Genomic DNA, 16,966 nt, shown 5'->3' with positions numbered 1-16,966 from the left:
TAACAGCACCACAAAAAGTAAAAATGCTCAAGAAATTTCTTGCTTCAAAACCTAAATTTTAATTTGAGGCTGAAGCCCAGTTAACCATGTCTCTCTTACCCTTTGCTCGGGAACACTGCGATGGCTCGGGGTTCATCTAAGCTGTTGTTGACCAGGACTTTGCGGCTCGTTCCATCCAGGCGGGCCACCTCGATGGTGTTGCGCCCGGTGTCAGTCCAGTACATGTTCCTGGCCACCCAGTCTACAGCCAGCCCATCTGTGGTCTTCAGACCCTGACTGATCACCGTCTCCATGCCACTGCCGTCCAGGTTTGAACGCCTAAAGGAACAAAATGAGGAGTAAAGCAACAATTAAACAAAGGCAAACTTTATCCAGGATCTGTACTTGTTTCCTCTGTCAACTGTATTTCAACATCTCTAGACGACTGACCTTGATTAATACAAATAACTACAAAATCATATTTTAATATAATGAAAGCTAAAACATAAATTCAAACTAAAAGTTTGCATGTATTGTGTTTTCACACCTTATAACATCCAGGGTGACATCAGTGTAGTAAAGTTTTCCGTCCACGCTGTCGTAGTCCAGCGAGATGACGTTGTGCAGCTCTGGCACTGGCACGTGCACGTCGGTGTGGTCGTCGGTGTCGAGGGAGATTCTGCGAACGCTGACACGGTTGGAGAAGAGCAGGTAGGACTCCGGGGAGTCATCGCATGACCTACCGTCTCCTTTGAGCAGGATGCCAGTGGGACAGGCGCAGGACGTGCCGTTGGGACGAGGCAGGCACAGGTGGGTGCAGCCCCCGTTCCTCCTGCCACACTTATTAAAGCCTGAAGAGGACAGTGACAGAAGGAGTGATGCAACGAGACACAGGTGCACTTAAAACAAAAAAAAAACAACTTACCACACACAAGAATCTGTGCAGGTGTGCCTTACTGTTTCTATGCAACATATAATTAACTGTCACTTACTCGGAAAATTATTCAAACAACAGAAGCTATATTTTGAATCATCATGTAAGGATACCAAAAATAGAGATGGAGGGAAAAAAATCCACAAGAACCACAAGAATTGCTTTAGTGAGAGTCTAACAAAGGCCACTGAGCAAATCAGAGAAATCTAGTAAGCTGTTTGATCAGCTGTGAAACTGCAAACGTTACAAACAAACAGAAAACATTGTGCAGAGCAGGTCAAGAGATATTGTCTTGGTAATGGAAATCAAGGAAATGAGCAGTATAAATAGATGAAACTATGTTTTCATGAGACAGCAGGGCTATTTTAATTGTACCTGCCCAAATCAGACAGATAAGTGTGAACTAACTGCTGTTGTGTCAAATGACAACATGGCACTTTCTTATTTCAAGCACAAATATTTTTTTATTCACTCAAGAGCTATACTAATGGTCCTCAGACTCACCCAGTGGCCTCTCCCTGTCCACCGCCTGGATGTCCATCAGGCCCGGCAGGTTGGCTCGCACCGTGATGATGTTTGTACCCGTGTTCTTGTCAGCTCGCTGGATGCTGCGGCTCTGCCAGTCTGTCCAGTAGATGTGGGAGCCCAGCAGGGTCAAACCATACGGGTGCTGGACTGGAGTCACCAGAGTGCGGCGATTCTGCCCGTTCAGGTCAGCCGCCTCGATTCTCTGGAGAGGACCAGAAAGAAGAGGGGGATTACCAACACGACTCCATAATGTCTCATGCCTTTCATCCTAATGCATTTACATTTTAAACATTTAGCCATTTAACCTTTAATTTATTAATGTCTAAAGACTTCAATGATCATGTTTGTTTCCAAATAAACTGGTACACCATCTCACAGCTTTGTCTCTGTACAGTCCAAAAATGTAGACCAAATTTAGGCCAACCTGGAAGTTAGAGTCGCCCTGGTTACCTTGTCAAAAAGCCTGTGGAATTTTTCCATTGTATTCTACATTGGTTCATGAAATGGACATGTTTTGTTCTGCAAGATAATCGTCACAAATGAACCATAACTGCAATTGCCCAAAGGAAAAAAAGCTAACATTAGGCTATGAATAAACTACTACAATGTTGCATGACTTCAACATCTCTACCAAAACAAGGCTGTAAAGCTGTGTTCAGCGTGAAGACATCCTGTAGTCTTATTTAGCCACTTTTCACTTAAAAACAATCCCATTGGGGTATTTACTGACATATTTTATGTCATAGAACAAAATGTGAAAGTCTCTTCGGCTTGTATTAACTACAGACCTTTTTCAGGTTTCTAACCAAAAACCCATAAAAAAAGGCCCACTGACGTCCAAGATGAGAGAACAACAAGTGCTAAAATGCAAACTCTCTATGCAAACACTATTCTGGCCTGAGTTTACTTCATATACTGTTGTTTTTTTCTCACTACCAAGCCATTGTTGAGAAAGTGCTACACAGATATAGATTATCATTATCACTTTTAACCATCCCTCTGGTTCAGATTGACCCAGAGTGATATATAATCACTATAACAGCAGAATAAAGTTAAATTCTGGGTTCAATAACATTGTGAGTCATTAGAAACACAGAGACCAGGTGCTGACCTCAGTGTGAGCGTCGGCCCACAGTAACTGTGAGCCGGCCATGTCGATGGCCAGGCCGTTGGGCCAGCCCAGGTTGTTGCTGATAAGGACCACGCGGTCTGATCCGTCCATCGCTGAGCGCTCCAGTTTAGCGTGCTCGCCCCAGTCTGTCCAGTACATATAACTGGAAAAGAGACAGAGAAATAGACAGACAAAAAGGTCAAAGGTCAAACAGGTCAAGAAAACTGAGTAGAAAAAAAGAGATGAAATAATGAGGGCATGCTGGGTAATGGGAACAGCAAATATTACACATGTCGTTTGGAAAACAAAGTCAAGATCCTACACAATCATTGGACCTTCCCTTCTTTGGAGAGCTAAAACAAAGGATTTATGACAATAAATATAATACTGAAGTGAATTTATGGTGTGAGGTCACCCAATAATCTGAAATCAATAAGCTATTATGCTATAGCGGCCTCACCCCATCTCATGGTAGAGGGCGATGGCTCGAGGGCTGTCCAGGCTTTGCCAGACGAGAACTTTCCTCATGGAGCCGTCCAGGTTGGCAGCCTCGATGCGGTTGGTTCCCGTGTCCGTCCAGTAGATCTTCCTGCCAACAGCATCCACCGCCAGGCCATCGGTCGTCACCAAACCTACAGAGAGAGACGGGAAGAGAGAAAAATGGTCTTCATGACACTCTGAATAGGTGGAGATAAGCAGCATCGTACATGTGAGCTGTCCTCCTCACCTGTAGATATGATGTCTTCTTGTTCTTTTCCGTTGATGTTTGACCTGCTGATTTTCTTCAGTGTGCTGTCAGACCAGTAGACTTTTCCTGCAGGGGGCGCAACGTACATGTAAGGACTTACATCACGTATTAGAGACAAACAAATGGGCTTACAATCATGTGTTTCTATCGCTTTTTAAAGTATTTACTGTCTTATTGTATGGTTTATTTATTATGGGATATGTGCAATATTGTGCCTTAATTTTTGTGTCCAAATTAAGGCATAATATTGCACCATGACCAAGACCATGTTGTCCACTGTACATTGTTTGTCCTGTTAAACCTGGGCAAATTGATGTGATTTCTTTTTAAAATATGGGGAAAAGGCATTTAGCAACTTAGTAAGAAATGTTTCACAAATTGAAATATAATAGTAGATTTAGGATATTATTTTTAAAAAGCTAGAGAAATATTTCTAGGGGAAAAGTAGAAAAAACGTTATGTATAATTATCATAATTACAGATATAAATTAAGTTACAAAATTAATATAATTTTTAAAAATAATTTGTGTGTGTTTTTTGAAACAATTTTTAGGTAATATTTTGTCTTTTTGACTAATTTCTTGCTATATTCTGGGTCATTTCCTCTTTTATTTATCATTGCCTTTTTCCAATGGTTTTGACAGAAATCACGTCGATTTGCTCTGGTTTCAAAGGGTTAACGATTCTTATGTACTGACTGTCATTCAGCTATGTGCGGCTCTCTTTTGCCAAGCCAAATTTCCCTCATCTCATCTCATCTAACAGGTGTTCGGAAACTTTGAGGAGGCGTACGAACCTTCTTTGGGGTCGACTCCGATGGCGATGGTGTTTTTCATGGAGCTGTTGACGGCCAGAACCACATCAGCAAAGTAGGGGATATCCAAAGAAACCATCCTGATGTCTGTCCTCCTTGCAAAGATCAGGAAGCTGTTCATTCCTGCACACACGCACACATCAGCACACACATTAGAGCAGTGAGAACACAAAGGGGGCCGACATGCTTTCATCTTCCTGAAAGCAAAGATTTGTGACATTAACCCTTTGAACTTTAAGCTGTTTTGGTTCAGTTTTCTCTCCTATGATTTGCAGGTTTGTGAAAGATATTTTCAAGAATTTTATCAACGGTTAATTTTTTTTCCTTTTTAAAATGAATGTTTTGGGATAACATTTCGCCTCACATCTTTAGTGATGCTGACATTAACCTCTTCCAACCCACAAGGATGCCAGTGTCCTCGGTCGACATTACTGCCTTTGAAAAACTGGCCATTTTCAGAGGGGTCCCTTGACCTCTCACATTAAGATATCTGAATAAAAATGGTTTCTATGGGTACCCATGAGTCACCTTTTTACAGACATGCCAACTTTTTACATGGATTATAAATGTGCTTGTTATGGCTATTTTAAAAAAAGTTAAACAGTCTTGGAATTGGATAAACTGAGATTGAGTGTGAAGCTGAGAGTCTTGTGAATTCAATAAGCCTAATAGAAACTGTGTAATTGGTGTAAAATGACCTATTGTGACCTCTATGATAATCAGAGCCTCATGAAACTTACTGCCACAAAATAGAGACCTCGACGTTCAGAGGGTTTGGCTGGTTTGGTATGTTGTGAGCTGCTTATCAGATCGCCAAAAAAAATGCGACTATGACAGAAATCTCCAAATGTCAAAAGTTCATACCCACACAGATATTTATGTGGTACATATGTAATACCAAATTTGGGTAACAAATGGTATCAACCCCAAAATTGACAAAAAAAAAAAATTAAAAAAAATTATGAGACATAATTGAACCATTATATACTTCCATCATCATTATCTGACCCCTTATACACTCCAAACTTTAATAGTTTGAATATTTACTACAGATTTATGACTACACACACAGTACTGAGCTGCATCTTAAACTAATCTTCAGGTTCCAGCTTGTAGATGATGTATGCCTCTCCTATTTTGCATATACTGTTGACCTGCTATCTCGCCCTGAAGATCCCCTGCCCCCCTAACATAAAAAAGGGTCTTTGGAAGGGAGTGGCAAAGTGGCACAGGTTAGGTTTAATGTTGCCTCAGGGGTAAACAAGTTAGAATCTATGTAGGATTCATCACAGCCCATTTTTTTTTAATGGATGTCTTTGTATTTTGGTTAATCTACACAATGAAAATCATGAGCATTTTCGTTATCAAGTTATCACTGTAAACGTGAATAATCAAACAACAATAAAGTGGATTATTTTTGACACTGAGGACAAAGTCTCGTACCCGGCGTGCAGGTTTTTCCATCCGTCTGCAGGTTGATCCCGGTGGGACAGGCACAGCTGGAGGCTTTGGGAGCCGGAGCCAGCAGACAGAGGTGGCTGCAGCCTCCATTATTCACCGCACATGGGTTACGCACTACAGATGGAGACACACAAAGCAACTGGGCTCACCCTCCGTCCTACTTTCCAGTGTAGCTTAGAGGCGAGGAATGGAAAGGGAATGGGAAATATTGAGGCAAACAAAACAGAAATGCACAACATCCCTTGAGGGAACATGGGAAAGCCCCACACATCAGTGAGATCAGTGAGGTTTCACTTTGGTATGAGCCCCCGAGGCTCTCTGGCCTCTCAGCCGGGGATCTGGGTTCGGTTTACCTGTAATCCTCTCAGTGTCAGCAGAGACCAGATCTGAGCTCAGAGAACAGACGGCAAAAAACCCCCAGAAAAGCAGAAAGTGACAGGAAGAGATTTTCATCCTTTGTCACAAGAGGCAACGCAAGTCAGACAGGACACGTTAAGTGTAGGGACACATTACTCATTTTTTTATTTTATAACTCTGTAGTGCAGCACTTTGGATTTGAAAAGAAAAGATGAATATAAATTTTAAGTGTGTGTGAAATGAACTGACATGTTATGTAATTCACATTTTTTCAGTTTCTCTTTTTTTAATTCTTACTGGTCTGTGGACGTCTGTCCTTTCATTGTCTAATATTGTTGTCTTTTTGCTTTAGTATTTTTTGTGAAGCACTCTGAGCTGCATCCAGTGTGTAAAATTAATTATTTTTCAATAATGAATTAATTTATTTTTTAATTACTAAGTGTATTATTATTATAATTATTATGGAAGAACAATGAAGGACTAAAAGCTATTTATATACATAGTCCCAATTATCCTGAACATACATGTTGTATGTTCAGTATCTACACCAGTAATGACATTTACATTTACATTTACATTGTTTTCCGTAACATAACTCTGGGCCTATATTGATGTTTTGTACCGCACAGAACTACAAGGTTATTTCTACATGGGAAAAAAAATCAGACTTACTGAATAAGCCTCTACTGCTGTGCACAGTGGCTGCTTACACTGATGCTAACAGGACAGGCTGCTCCATAGCTTAAAACCCTGGAGGCCCATTAGTCAAGCTTGAGCAGATAGCAATAATTATCTACTAAAAATGGCTGGAGTTCTTACACTGCCCATCTGATGTGGATGTAAAGTTCCTCAAATTACAGCCGGCACTTAAAACCAATGCCATTGTTTAATTCATTTTAATGGCTAAATTTACATACTCTAATATTCCACTATTATTCCAAAATGACAACATTCAGAATTTGATACGGGTCATTTAAACAGCATATCCTGTTTGGAATAATTCATTTAACTTATTCCAAATAAAACATTGTCTGATTAACACATGTAGGATATGCCACCATTATTCAGGATGTAGGTGCATTCTTTGTCGCCTGTTTAGGGTTAGATTGGTGTGTTGTCATGGATATCTTGTATGCAAACCAACTAGACAACAGTTTGCAAGGTTTTAGTAGAGATGCATGCCTAAAAGAAAAGCTGACATTTCTGATTGGAAGAACAAACACACCTACTTTAACACATTCTGAATATCTTGGATATTAACAGGTTTTTGGATATGCACAAGTATTTATCAGCTCATAAGTCATGGGGGTGTTTTACATTAATTACAGTAGGCATGGCTGCATAGAAACAGCATATTTCACCAACAAATGTTGGTGAAATATTCATTTTCATCAGCCATGCAAGCAACTAAGTCAGAATATTGAGAATATATTAAGTACTGAATAGCGAATATTGTAACGCTTATTTGTTTTAACATTTTTATATATATTTTAAATGTGTCTTTATGCGTAAATCTCATCCTGATTTGTGAAGAACAGTATTTATCTCCCCTGTATATTCAGTGTGTATTATGGAGATGACAAAGAAACCTGATTCTGATATTGTCGTTTTTAAATATAAGGGCCAAAATAGAAATATTGTGTGCATGTAAACTTAGTCACCCTGTTGAAGCACAGAGACAAAACAGTAACAATGTGTCACCGCCCTCTGACTTGCCGACTGCTCTGTATACGTACATTTCAATCTTGATCGAGCAAATAGACGCACACAGACCTGTCTCTCGATGTCGGTGGAACATGTGAATATCCATGAGATTCTCCAGGTTTTCGGCCAGTGTGTGTCGACCCAAGCCGGTGAGCTTGTCGGCACTCTGGATGCTCTTGGACTGCCAGTCTGTCCAGTACAGCTTGTCCTGGTGTACGGTCAGGCCAAAGGGGTGAGGCAGCTGGCTGCCAATCAGAACCTGTAAGCAAAAACAGAAGCAGAGCTCTGGTGAGATCTGTAAACAGTCAGAATGAATAGAAAAACAGAAAAACCAGTTCCTCAAATCACTGCTAACAAAATACCTTAAATTATTATTTTAAAAAAATGTCTTAAACACATTATGTTATAAAAAAACTCTACCTGTCGGTCAGAACCGTCAAAGTTGCCAAATTCAATAGTCTTCATTCCAGCGTCGGCCCAGTACAGCCGTTTGGTCTCGTAGTCAATGGCGAGTCCGTTGGGCCATGTCAAGTTTGACGAGATGATGACGATGCGACTGGAGGCGTCCATTCCTGCACGCTCGATCTTTGGGTTGGCACCCCAGTCGGTCCAGTACATGAAACTACAAGAAAAAAAAATTGAACGAATGAGAAGGACTGAGAGTGCCATGCAAAGTTCATGTTCACACATTACTTTCAAAACTTTTTAATTTTGGGTGTCTACAGTTATCAGGAGGAAAAAGTCTTCACACTAACTCCATGCCAGGTGGTCAAAACAACCGTGAGGAGATCGAAACGATGTCCTCATTTAACTTGTGTGGCATGGAGTAAGTGTGCAGGCATTACTTTTTTCCTAATGTATGTTGTCTTTTCTGATAGCCTTGCACCTACATAGTGTACGAATAACTACCCTCTCTCAACATCTTTACAGGTATCAGAGACTTAACTCTAATGCTTTTTAAGACCTATAGAAGGTATTTTTAAATCAACTTTAAAATCATCTTTTTCTTATTCAAGAATTAAGTAAGTAAGTAAGTAAGTACAAAGGTGCAGAAGTTGATTTTATGCAAGAATATGATTAGTTCAGTATTAGGTTTAAATATTGTAACATCAGAAATGTGGACTTTCACACACAAAAAGTGAGAATCTTTTCAACAAAAATACATTAAAAGATGGATAAACGAAAATAAATAAAATGTTTTATATAATAAAACCTCACAAATTTAAATTTAGGACCATTTAATGGCTATTTAAGGCATGTTCAGACCATTTAAGGACTTTCAGACACCCTGTGATCATCTCACCCCCCGACTGGATCAACAACAATGTCCCTGGGCCGGTCCAAGTTCTCCCATATCAGGACAGTCCGCATGCTGCCATCAGCATTAGAAACCTCGATACGGTCTGTACCTGAAAAACCCAAGAGATGATGCAACTGGTTGAAATCAGAGAGCACATAAAGAATCACAAACATGATTTTATGTGACAATGTGTAAAGTGAAGCTGTTTACCAGCATCAGTCCAGTAGAGCTTGTTGGTCACCCAGTCAATTGCCAAACCTGCTGGGCTCTCCAGACTGGTGTCCACCACCACCTGGGAAAACAGGGGCAATGCAAATCTGAATCTGCTCAGTTCTTGTTTGAACTAAACTCAACTGAACATACGCATTATCTTGTACAGAGCATGCATTGCTGTTGCACTTTCACATCAGCCCCAGTAGATGGCAGTATAACACAAACTTAAGTTCTGCGGCTCCCTCTGATAAGTCTAAAACAGATAAGAAGAGCTTTCAGAGTTGAGTCAGACTGTAGATGCCACTGACCTCCTGCTTGGTGCCGTTCCACAGCGCTCTGTTGATGGAGTCAGTGGTGACGTCCGTCCAGTAGATGTAGCCATCTTTGGCGTCCCAGTCCAGAGCCACGGCATTGCGCACATCAGCCAGAGGGATGACATCATCGGACATGTCCTCTGTGTCGAAGCTGATCCGTCGGATGTCCGTCCTTCGGGCAAAAAGCAGGAACTTGTCAAGACCTGATTAAAGACCAAAGGTCTTCTGTCAGTCTTCTAGGTTTAACAGTGGGGTCAACAGTGAACACAGCAAAACAGCACCGACACACACACAGACAACTATCAGCCTCACTAAACTGAATGATCAATATTGTGCATCATAACCCTTCATCTACTATAATTATTTAGAACGACGATAATAAAAGAAATGTTTTTATGACTACAGGGTGTATAAATGTCACAGAATTTAATTTCAAGTGATGCAGCTTTCACAGGGTAGTGAAAAAACTATAGAGAAGGATTCATTTAAAAGTTAAGTTCAGCACTTCTTTAGCGTCACTGAAGCGTGACATGTAATAGAACTTGTTTTAAATTTCAATTATTTGAAATTTTACTTCAGTGGATTTCTTTTTATTTTCTGACCACTATTACAACCTATACCTTGTCAGATCGGGAAGATTAAAAAATGTTACAGGATAATCTTGACACTGACACTTACTAACTTACTGACTGACTGTTGAGTCAGTAAGAAGAGCAGTCATCTCTCGAATTTCTGCTGTACATTTGTCTTAAAATTTAACTTTTTTTTTACTGTTTATGAGCCTCAGGAGAGTTAAACATCATGTAGCAGATGGCCAGAGATGAAGGCTGAGGGGTCAAAATGCACTGTTGATAATCTTCAACTTTTTAATTCCAGATTTTAATTTTTTAAAAATGTGAATTTAACCACCAGGACACAAACATGGCTGTGGGTATTTTGTATTTACCACGAACAATTAAATAAAATCTCAAATGTTATTCTAATGCATTCAATAGAGGTTTTCACTGGCTAAAATTGTTTTTTTCTAAAATGAATAAATATATAACTTTCACTCAATTTACAACACATATTACAGTTCCAGATGTTGAGGGTCTCACCGTTGGCACAGTTGTTGTGGTCCACCTTCTTGAAGCCGGTGGGACAGGCGCAGGTGTGCGTCTTGTTGCTGGGGAGACACAAGTGGCTGCAGCCTCCGTTGTTGGTGCCACAGCGGTTCCTGCCTCCTACAGGAGAGACAAAGACACACAGATCTGGATGTGATGATGGCTTAGGTGGACTTTTTAAACGCTTTTGTCGATCATTAAATAAAAAAAATAAAAGAAAGTATTATTAGTACATTATTATAATGAACTGTATCTGGGACTTGACCAGGGATCTTCGTTATATGTCATCCCCTCTCACCATCTCCATGTTTTTACTCTGCCTCTTTACAGTGCACCATCAAACTAAAGCAAAAACGCTTTGATTTAAAGACATACTGATTCTTGACAACACATTTCATATGCGGTCAATGTCAAGACGGAACATAGAATAACGTAGAAATCAGCAAAACTACAAAATAAAATGCAGGTTGTAAACAATAGAATTCTCCTTTTAAATGATTTAAGATGTTTTTGTGTCTGTTCAGGTTTTTAGAGGAATAGGTCTATATATTGGAGTATGCATATTCAACAATGTCCCCTCTTGGTCATGATCTGGTTCATTTATCCATTTTATTTTTCTGAAATGCAAATGTGGTGACTTGGGGGGGGGGGTTAAAATAATGGTTAATTAGCTAAGCATTTGAGTGAAATATGACCAGCAAAAAATCAAACAACAAGGAAAAAAACGTATTTAGGAAATATATAACGTATTTAGGAAATATATTTGGCAGATTTGGGGCAAGTCTGTATGCAGATTGTATGGTATTTATCATTGTATTGGAGGTAAGAGACTAAATGTATATTAAAAAAAAGAGGTTTAAAATGTATTTATTTTTAAAATGTATTTATATTTTTACATTAATTAGCAAGAAAGATCTGCAAGCCACTTTGTAGCATTTTCCATTATTATGCTATTGATCTTCTCGTCAAAATCTTGGCATGAAAGCAAATAACGGCCTTTCCCTAAATAGCTGAATATTCATTTATTTATTTAATTTAACTGTAAGGCAAAAGTTTTTATACTGTATGGAATTAACATGGGAATATTGTAATTGCATTTTCTATTAAAAAAATATAATGAACTACACATCCACTGCAGAGTCTTCTGTTCTAAATGTTAAACAGTGCGTCTGGATTTCACTCAAGCTCTGAAGCTTTTTTTCAGCCGATGCAGAGTTCAGATCTATTCCTCTAACCCATGAACTCACCGAATTCACACCAAAACAAAAGGAATAGTTCCTGACCTCCATTCGCCAACACAGAGGCAGCTCGCTGTTCACATTAGTGTCCGACTGTTACAATACTTTACCAGCGTGTTAAGCAAAACTTTCTCTTGGCCAGAAATCAAGCTCAACACGGTGTGTTAGCAAAGAACACAAGTCTTTGTTATCATGCTGATGAAACACCTCGACCCGCCCGTTCACCGCAGGGTCCAACACTAATGCAACAAATCTTTCTATCATCTCAGAGTTTGCCACCATGTTGGAAAATTCTTCACTTCTGTGTCCAATGAAACCAATAAAGAAGGTTCTGTGTTTCCAGCTCATCCTCCACCTTCTCATGTTGAGTTTCCATTTATTTTTTTCTGCTGCTCAGCATTTTTTCCTTCTGTCTGCTACATGACAACATGATGTACTGCTTATGGCTGCAAAAGTGGATGTTTTCAAAAATAGCTTCATTGTTTTGAGCCACAAATTACTTAAAAAACCAAACCACAGACAGATTTGAAGGGATGTGGGTCGAACCAATGGCTATATAAGGATCCTACAAGCCTCATGAATGGAGAACACTGGCTTTCTTTTGCTTTCAACACGAGCTGATATCACACACAGGATAATATCTCTGCACATCACTTTGCATGCAATATGTCAAGGCTTTTTTTGTAAACATAAAAAACAGCCACAAACATAAAAAAGCATTAACCTAAACCAAAGAAACTTAGTATATGTCAAAATTCATTGACGTCACAGTAGAGCTTTTTCCCAGAAAGACTTTGACTGCTGCACAGTAAACAGTCAATTTTGCGTTTTAGCCTCTGACTGAAAACCCTGTCATGATAGATGTTTCTTCCTGCTGTTTGTTAAAAGATCAAAATATTGTATTGAATCCGTTCACTACTGGATGCTCCGATTCAAGTCACTCTTTTCTGACCTTCTTGTCATTTTCAGCAATGACTGAAAAATGTGTTTATAACACCAACATACCATTTGATAAAACATATTTCAACTAGAATTTCTGCAACACCAAGTTACACACACAATATACATCCATGTCTGTGAAAACAAGGACATTTCAGCCACATTTTCCACTGGCAGCCCAGAAGATTGATACCATCAGCACAGTTTCAAGGTGGGCACCAAAGATTAGTGTCACCAAATCAGTATCTGACCAAAAGCGTTTGTACAGAACATTATGATGTCACAGTGAAGTTGATAGTTGACCTTTTCATTGTAAAATGTCAGCACTTCATCATTTCATATTCGATTATCCGGGTGCAATGTTATCATAATTAGCATATGAGTTCTTGAGTTACAAACCTAATCTCTTTTACTTTGCTCATTTTTAAATCTAAGTAAACGTTTGTACCAAATTTGAGGAAACTCCCTCAAGACCCTCTTGAGATATTGCATTCAAGAAAATGAGATGGATGCACAGTCACGGTGACCTTGACCTTTGACTACCACAATCTATTCAGTTCATCGTTGAATTCAAGTGAATGTCTGGGCCAAATCTGAAAAAAGACCCTCAGTATTCTCGAGATATTGGCTTCTCTCTGTCAAGAAGTGTATCAATGATTACTGGGAAATTTTTAGGGATATTTTACAAATTTAAAACATAATCGTCTTTCTGACGTGGCTGTATACCGACCTGCAGGCTGCCTCTGGGGGTGCAGAGTATGGATGTCCATGGGGAAGTGCAGCTTGTTGCGAATTATCTCTTGGTTCTTTCCAGTGAACTTATTGGCACTGTTGATGCTCTTGGTGTGCCAGTCAGTCCAGTAGAGGCTATCCTCAAACACAGTGATGGCAAACGGGTGGGGAAGGCCTACAGAAAGAAAGAGAGATAAGTCACAAAGGCTAAGAAATGCTCGATGAAGCGTGCTATAAAACCAGAAACATGCCAACACTTCTCATGAAATAATGAGCTGTTTTTTAAGGGATGTAAACAAACACAGGCGTTAAGTCTGACACCTTTTAATGAACAAAAAATAATGATCCCATGAAGTTCTGTGGACATTTATATCCAAACATGAAAAAGATGGAAAGAACAAATGCTGCATTTGGCTTGTTCCACCAGAGCTCTCCAAACATCCTCCCATTCAGTGCTGTGGGCTTGGCTGATGTCATAACATCCCCATTTAGAGCTGCTTTCAATTACTCTGCCTCTCATTGGTCTGTAGATGGTTTAGTTGTGGCCAGAGTGGCCAAAAGCAGAGACGCTCCATCGGTTTCCTTAAGTAACGTGACTTTTCCGTCCAAAATCTCAGAGTAAGATCGAGGGCAGCCCTAAACCGGGTCAGACTGGTAAAAGAGATTGATACTGGACAGATATGAGTCAGTTTTTAACTTAGTCCACCATGAAATGTTATTTACTTTGTAGATTTTAATCACTATATTAAAAGACTTAAATCTGAAGGACAGCAAAAGTGCATATTCCAGACTTTCTCTCCTAAACCAAATACGGTTCACATCTAATCGGAGAGTTTTTAGTGTCAGTTGATGTCTAAATGCTCTTTTGGAGTTAATTTGCTTTTAAAGGAGAGCACCATCTAAATTAAGAATCCCAATATGTTATTTCCATGGTTGGGGAAATTTCAAAGTATTTGTGAACATGAGGTACTCTCTCTTCAAGCCAGAAACCAAAGAATTACATTGCAAACCGATGTCATGATGTCAGGGTTTTAAGTCTGGAGCTGCTCCATGGACAATAAATAGGAGCCTAATTTTGTGGTCCCACAGGATGTTTGCTTTCTTTTTAATACCTAAATGAGCTTTAATCTCTTGTGTCCTCAGTTCTGAAACAGAAATGTGTCCCTATACTTAAAACATTCCCCTGGGTGCCCCTCAGTGTCATCTATAACATCTTTTCCAATTCATTGTCTCTGAGCAGCTCCAGACTTTATACTGAATAACATGAACATGAATTAAGTTTTAGCACTCTAGATATAGGATTTTTAACACCTTAGACTTTAGAGGAATAACATATTGATTTTTGAAATGGGCAAGTTTCCAGAGGTGTGGACATTTGTGACTCCAGTAAGACTCCAAGTAAGACTCAATTTGACAAATTCAGATTTGACAGTCAAAACAGACTTGCAATTTGACTTGATTAATAACTTGTGACTTCCCTGGGACTTCAGCCTTTTCACTTGAAAACACTTGATACCGTCCCCAAAGTGAATCGAATCATCAGTTGGAGATCCGTCAATAGACTGAGAGCAGGTGGTTGTTTGTTTTTGCTAGTCCATGTGCTAAATAGTGTACTTCCAGGGACATTTTGGGCCCCAAATTTTGCTACAGAGTGAGCGCTCTTGACTTTCATGCTACTTTTTGGTTCAGGCAGGTGCAGAGATGCAGGCAGCATTACAGAGGAGGAGAGCTCTGCACTGTAAAGCTTTGAGAAAACATTATCTTCTGTCTTCTGCTGTGAAGTGGTGAATTTAAGCTCACAGGAACTTAACACGACAGTCTCTGGCTTTTTTTTTCTATCTAGTGTCGGCAAAAAATACCGTTGTAGCGCAGTTCGCTTGTTTTACTATATTATGTGAATGCTGCTGTCATTCCATCTGAAAGTCCTGCTCAGCCCCAGAAAACCCCAAAACTTTAAATGAAAATCCCCCTAAACAAATATTCATTTTTTTCATATTGAACAGCCAAATCTGATTTGACTGTCTTAATTCTGAGTTGGGTACAGCCCTCACTTTTTCATATCTTCCATACAGGATATCATGAGCTCCTTGGTAGCCAAGTGGTTACAGAGCACGCCATATTACCGCAATGTCCTGGGTTTTATTCCAGCATTGAGACCTTTGTTGCATATCATACCCCTCCCTCTCCTCCCATCTTTACTCTGTAAAATAAAGGCAAAAATGTGGGGGAAAAAAAAGTGTCGTTCCAACTTTGGCAGATCATAATGCGCCCATATAAAAACCCACTGCTTATAGTAAATGAAGTGAATTGTGAAAATAGGTTTCAGGCCCTTTAAAAAGTTGGCTACATTAGAACTTTGCATTGAGGCTTTGAATCTCTGACTACTTTTGTTTCTGTAAAAAATGCTGTTTTGTGCCCAATGCATCACAGGCCCTCTCAGTGGAACCCTGGCCTAAATACTAACATGTGTAACAGGGAACTCCTCGCAGACTTGTCTCCATTGGGAACATCTGTTCAGGGTGACTCCTTCACTCTTGTCCAAATTAACGTTCTCTCTATTTCTCTTTCCAGCTTAATCCTCCTCCGGTGAAGTGGCTGCACAACCAGTCAGACGAGAGCTCTAAATGGGTGGAAAAAGTGATTTCTGCTGCTGCACAGAGCCGCGGTGGTGGTGTGGCGGGCGTGCTGGCGCAGGGCTTTTAAAAACAGTGCTCCTCATTTAATGACAGTGTTTTACAGCATGGCGCAAATGTCAAGTGGTAAATGGCTAAAAGTGGAGAGAGACCAGAATAATAATGAGCTACGAGGATTATTGTAATTGTGTGTGTGTTTGAGTGTAAGCTCAATGATAGAAAACTTTTCTCATTTTAGTGTATTTATGTGTTTCATCAGCAACAAACTATATGTTGATGCCTCTTTGACATACAGGTACATTACTTTAGATGAACATATGTATTTTACCTAATTTTACCTTCAGAAATTGTTTCCTAATAGCTCATAGCTTTGTTAAAAGTTCAAATCTATATTATCTTATTAAAAGTAGATCAGTATCAGCCTGTGTTGGCTATTAGGTAACCAAAAAAACCAATGTACATGACAGAAATGCCAATGATATTTACTGTTTGTAGTTTGTCAACTACAAAAACTCATAAATGTGCTAAAGCTTCTTTTCCTGATATCACATTTGCTCAATACTTGCAGCGACCATTGTGTCCAGAGTAAGGCTGAGTATTGTTTTAAAAAATTCAAGTGCTGATACAATGCTTGAGTTTCAATACCAAACCCAAAACCTAATACTGATTCAAAACGTTACTTTGAGAAATACACACGTTTTTCCCCCCAAAATCTTTTTTCTCTCTTAACAAAAGAGGCCAACGTTCAGAAATGTTTTCCGTCTCCTAAACCAGCAAACACATAAGAATATTAGGAGAATTAATATGGCAGCAAACAACTATTTGCCACGTAAAACCTTTGTAGCGATATGGCATCAT

At 39.5% G+C, this 16,966-nt stretch overlaps 1 protein-coding gene across 1 annotated transcript in view; it reads right to left on the bottom strand.

The window, feature by feature from the left end:
• The window catches only part of lrp4 (low density lipoprotein receptor-related protein 4), a 149,953-nt gene that overhangs the window by 11,346 nt on the left and 121,641 nt on the right, over positions 1 to 16,966 (bottom strand). Inside the window, exons 15-29 of the mRNA XM_042490760.1 lie at positions 13,474 to 13,650; positions 10,561 to 10,686; positions 9,458 to 9,666; positions 9,147 to 9,228; positions 8,940 to 9,045; positions 8,057 to 8,258; positions 7,706 to 7,895; positions 5,558 to 5,689; positions 4,097 to 4,237; positions 3,280 to 3,366; positions 3,013 to 3,184; positions 2,553 to 2,715; positions 1,418 to 1,643; positions 527 to 830; positions 100 to 318 (exon numbers count right to left, since the gene is read on the bottom strand). Coding sequence (XP_042346694.1) covers positions 100 to 318; positions 527 to 830; positions 1,418 to 1,643; positions 2,553 to 2,715; positions 3,013 to 3,184; positions 3,280 to 3,366; positions 4,097 to 4,237; positions 5,558 to 5,689; positions 7,706 to 7,895; positions 8,057 to 8,258; positions 8,940 to 9,045; positions 9,147 to 9,228; positions 9,458 to 9,666; positions 10,561 to 10,686; positions 13,474 to 13,650 — 2,536 coding nt within the window. The remainder of the gene's footprint in view (positions 1 to 99; positions 319 to 526; positions 831 to 1,417; positions 1,644 to 2,552; positions 2,716 to 3,012; positions 3,185 to 3,279; positions 3,367 to 4,096; positions 4,238 to 5,557; positions 5,690 to 7,705; positions 7,896 to 8,056; positions 8,259 to 8,939; positions 9,046 to 9,146; positions 9,229 to 9,457; positions 9,667 to 10,560; positions 10,687 to 13,473; positions 13,651 to 16,966) is intronic.

The sequence above is a fragment of the Plectropomus leopardus genome, chromosome 1, assembly GCF_008729295.1.
Source record: "Plectropomus leopardus isolate mb chromosome 1, YSFRI_Pleo_2.0, whole genome shotgun sequence".
NCBI classification, from domain to species: Eukaryota; Metazoa; Chordata; class Actinopteri; order Perciformes; family Serranidae; genus Plectropomus; species Plectropomus leopardus.
This window is presented reverse-complemented; position numbering and strand designations above follow the sequence as displayed.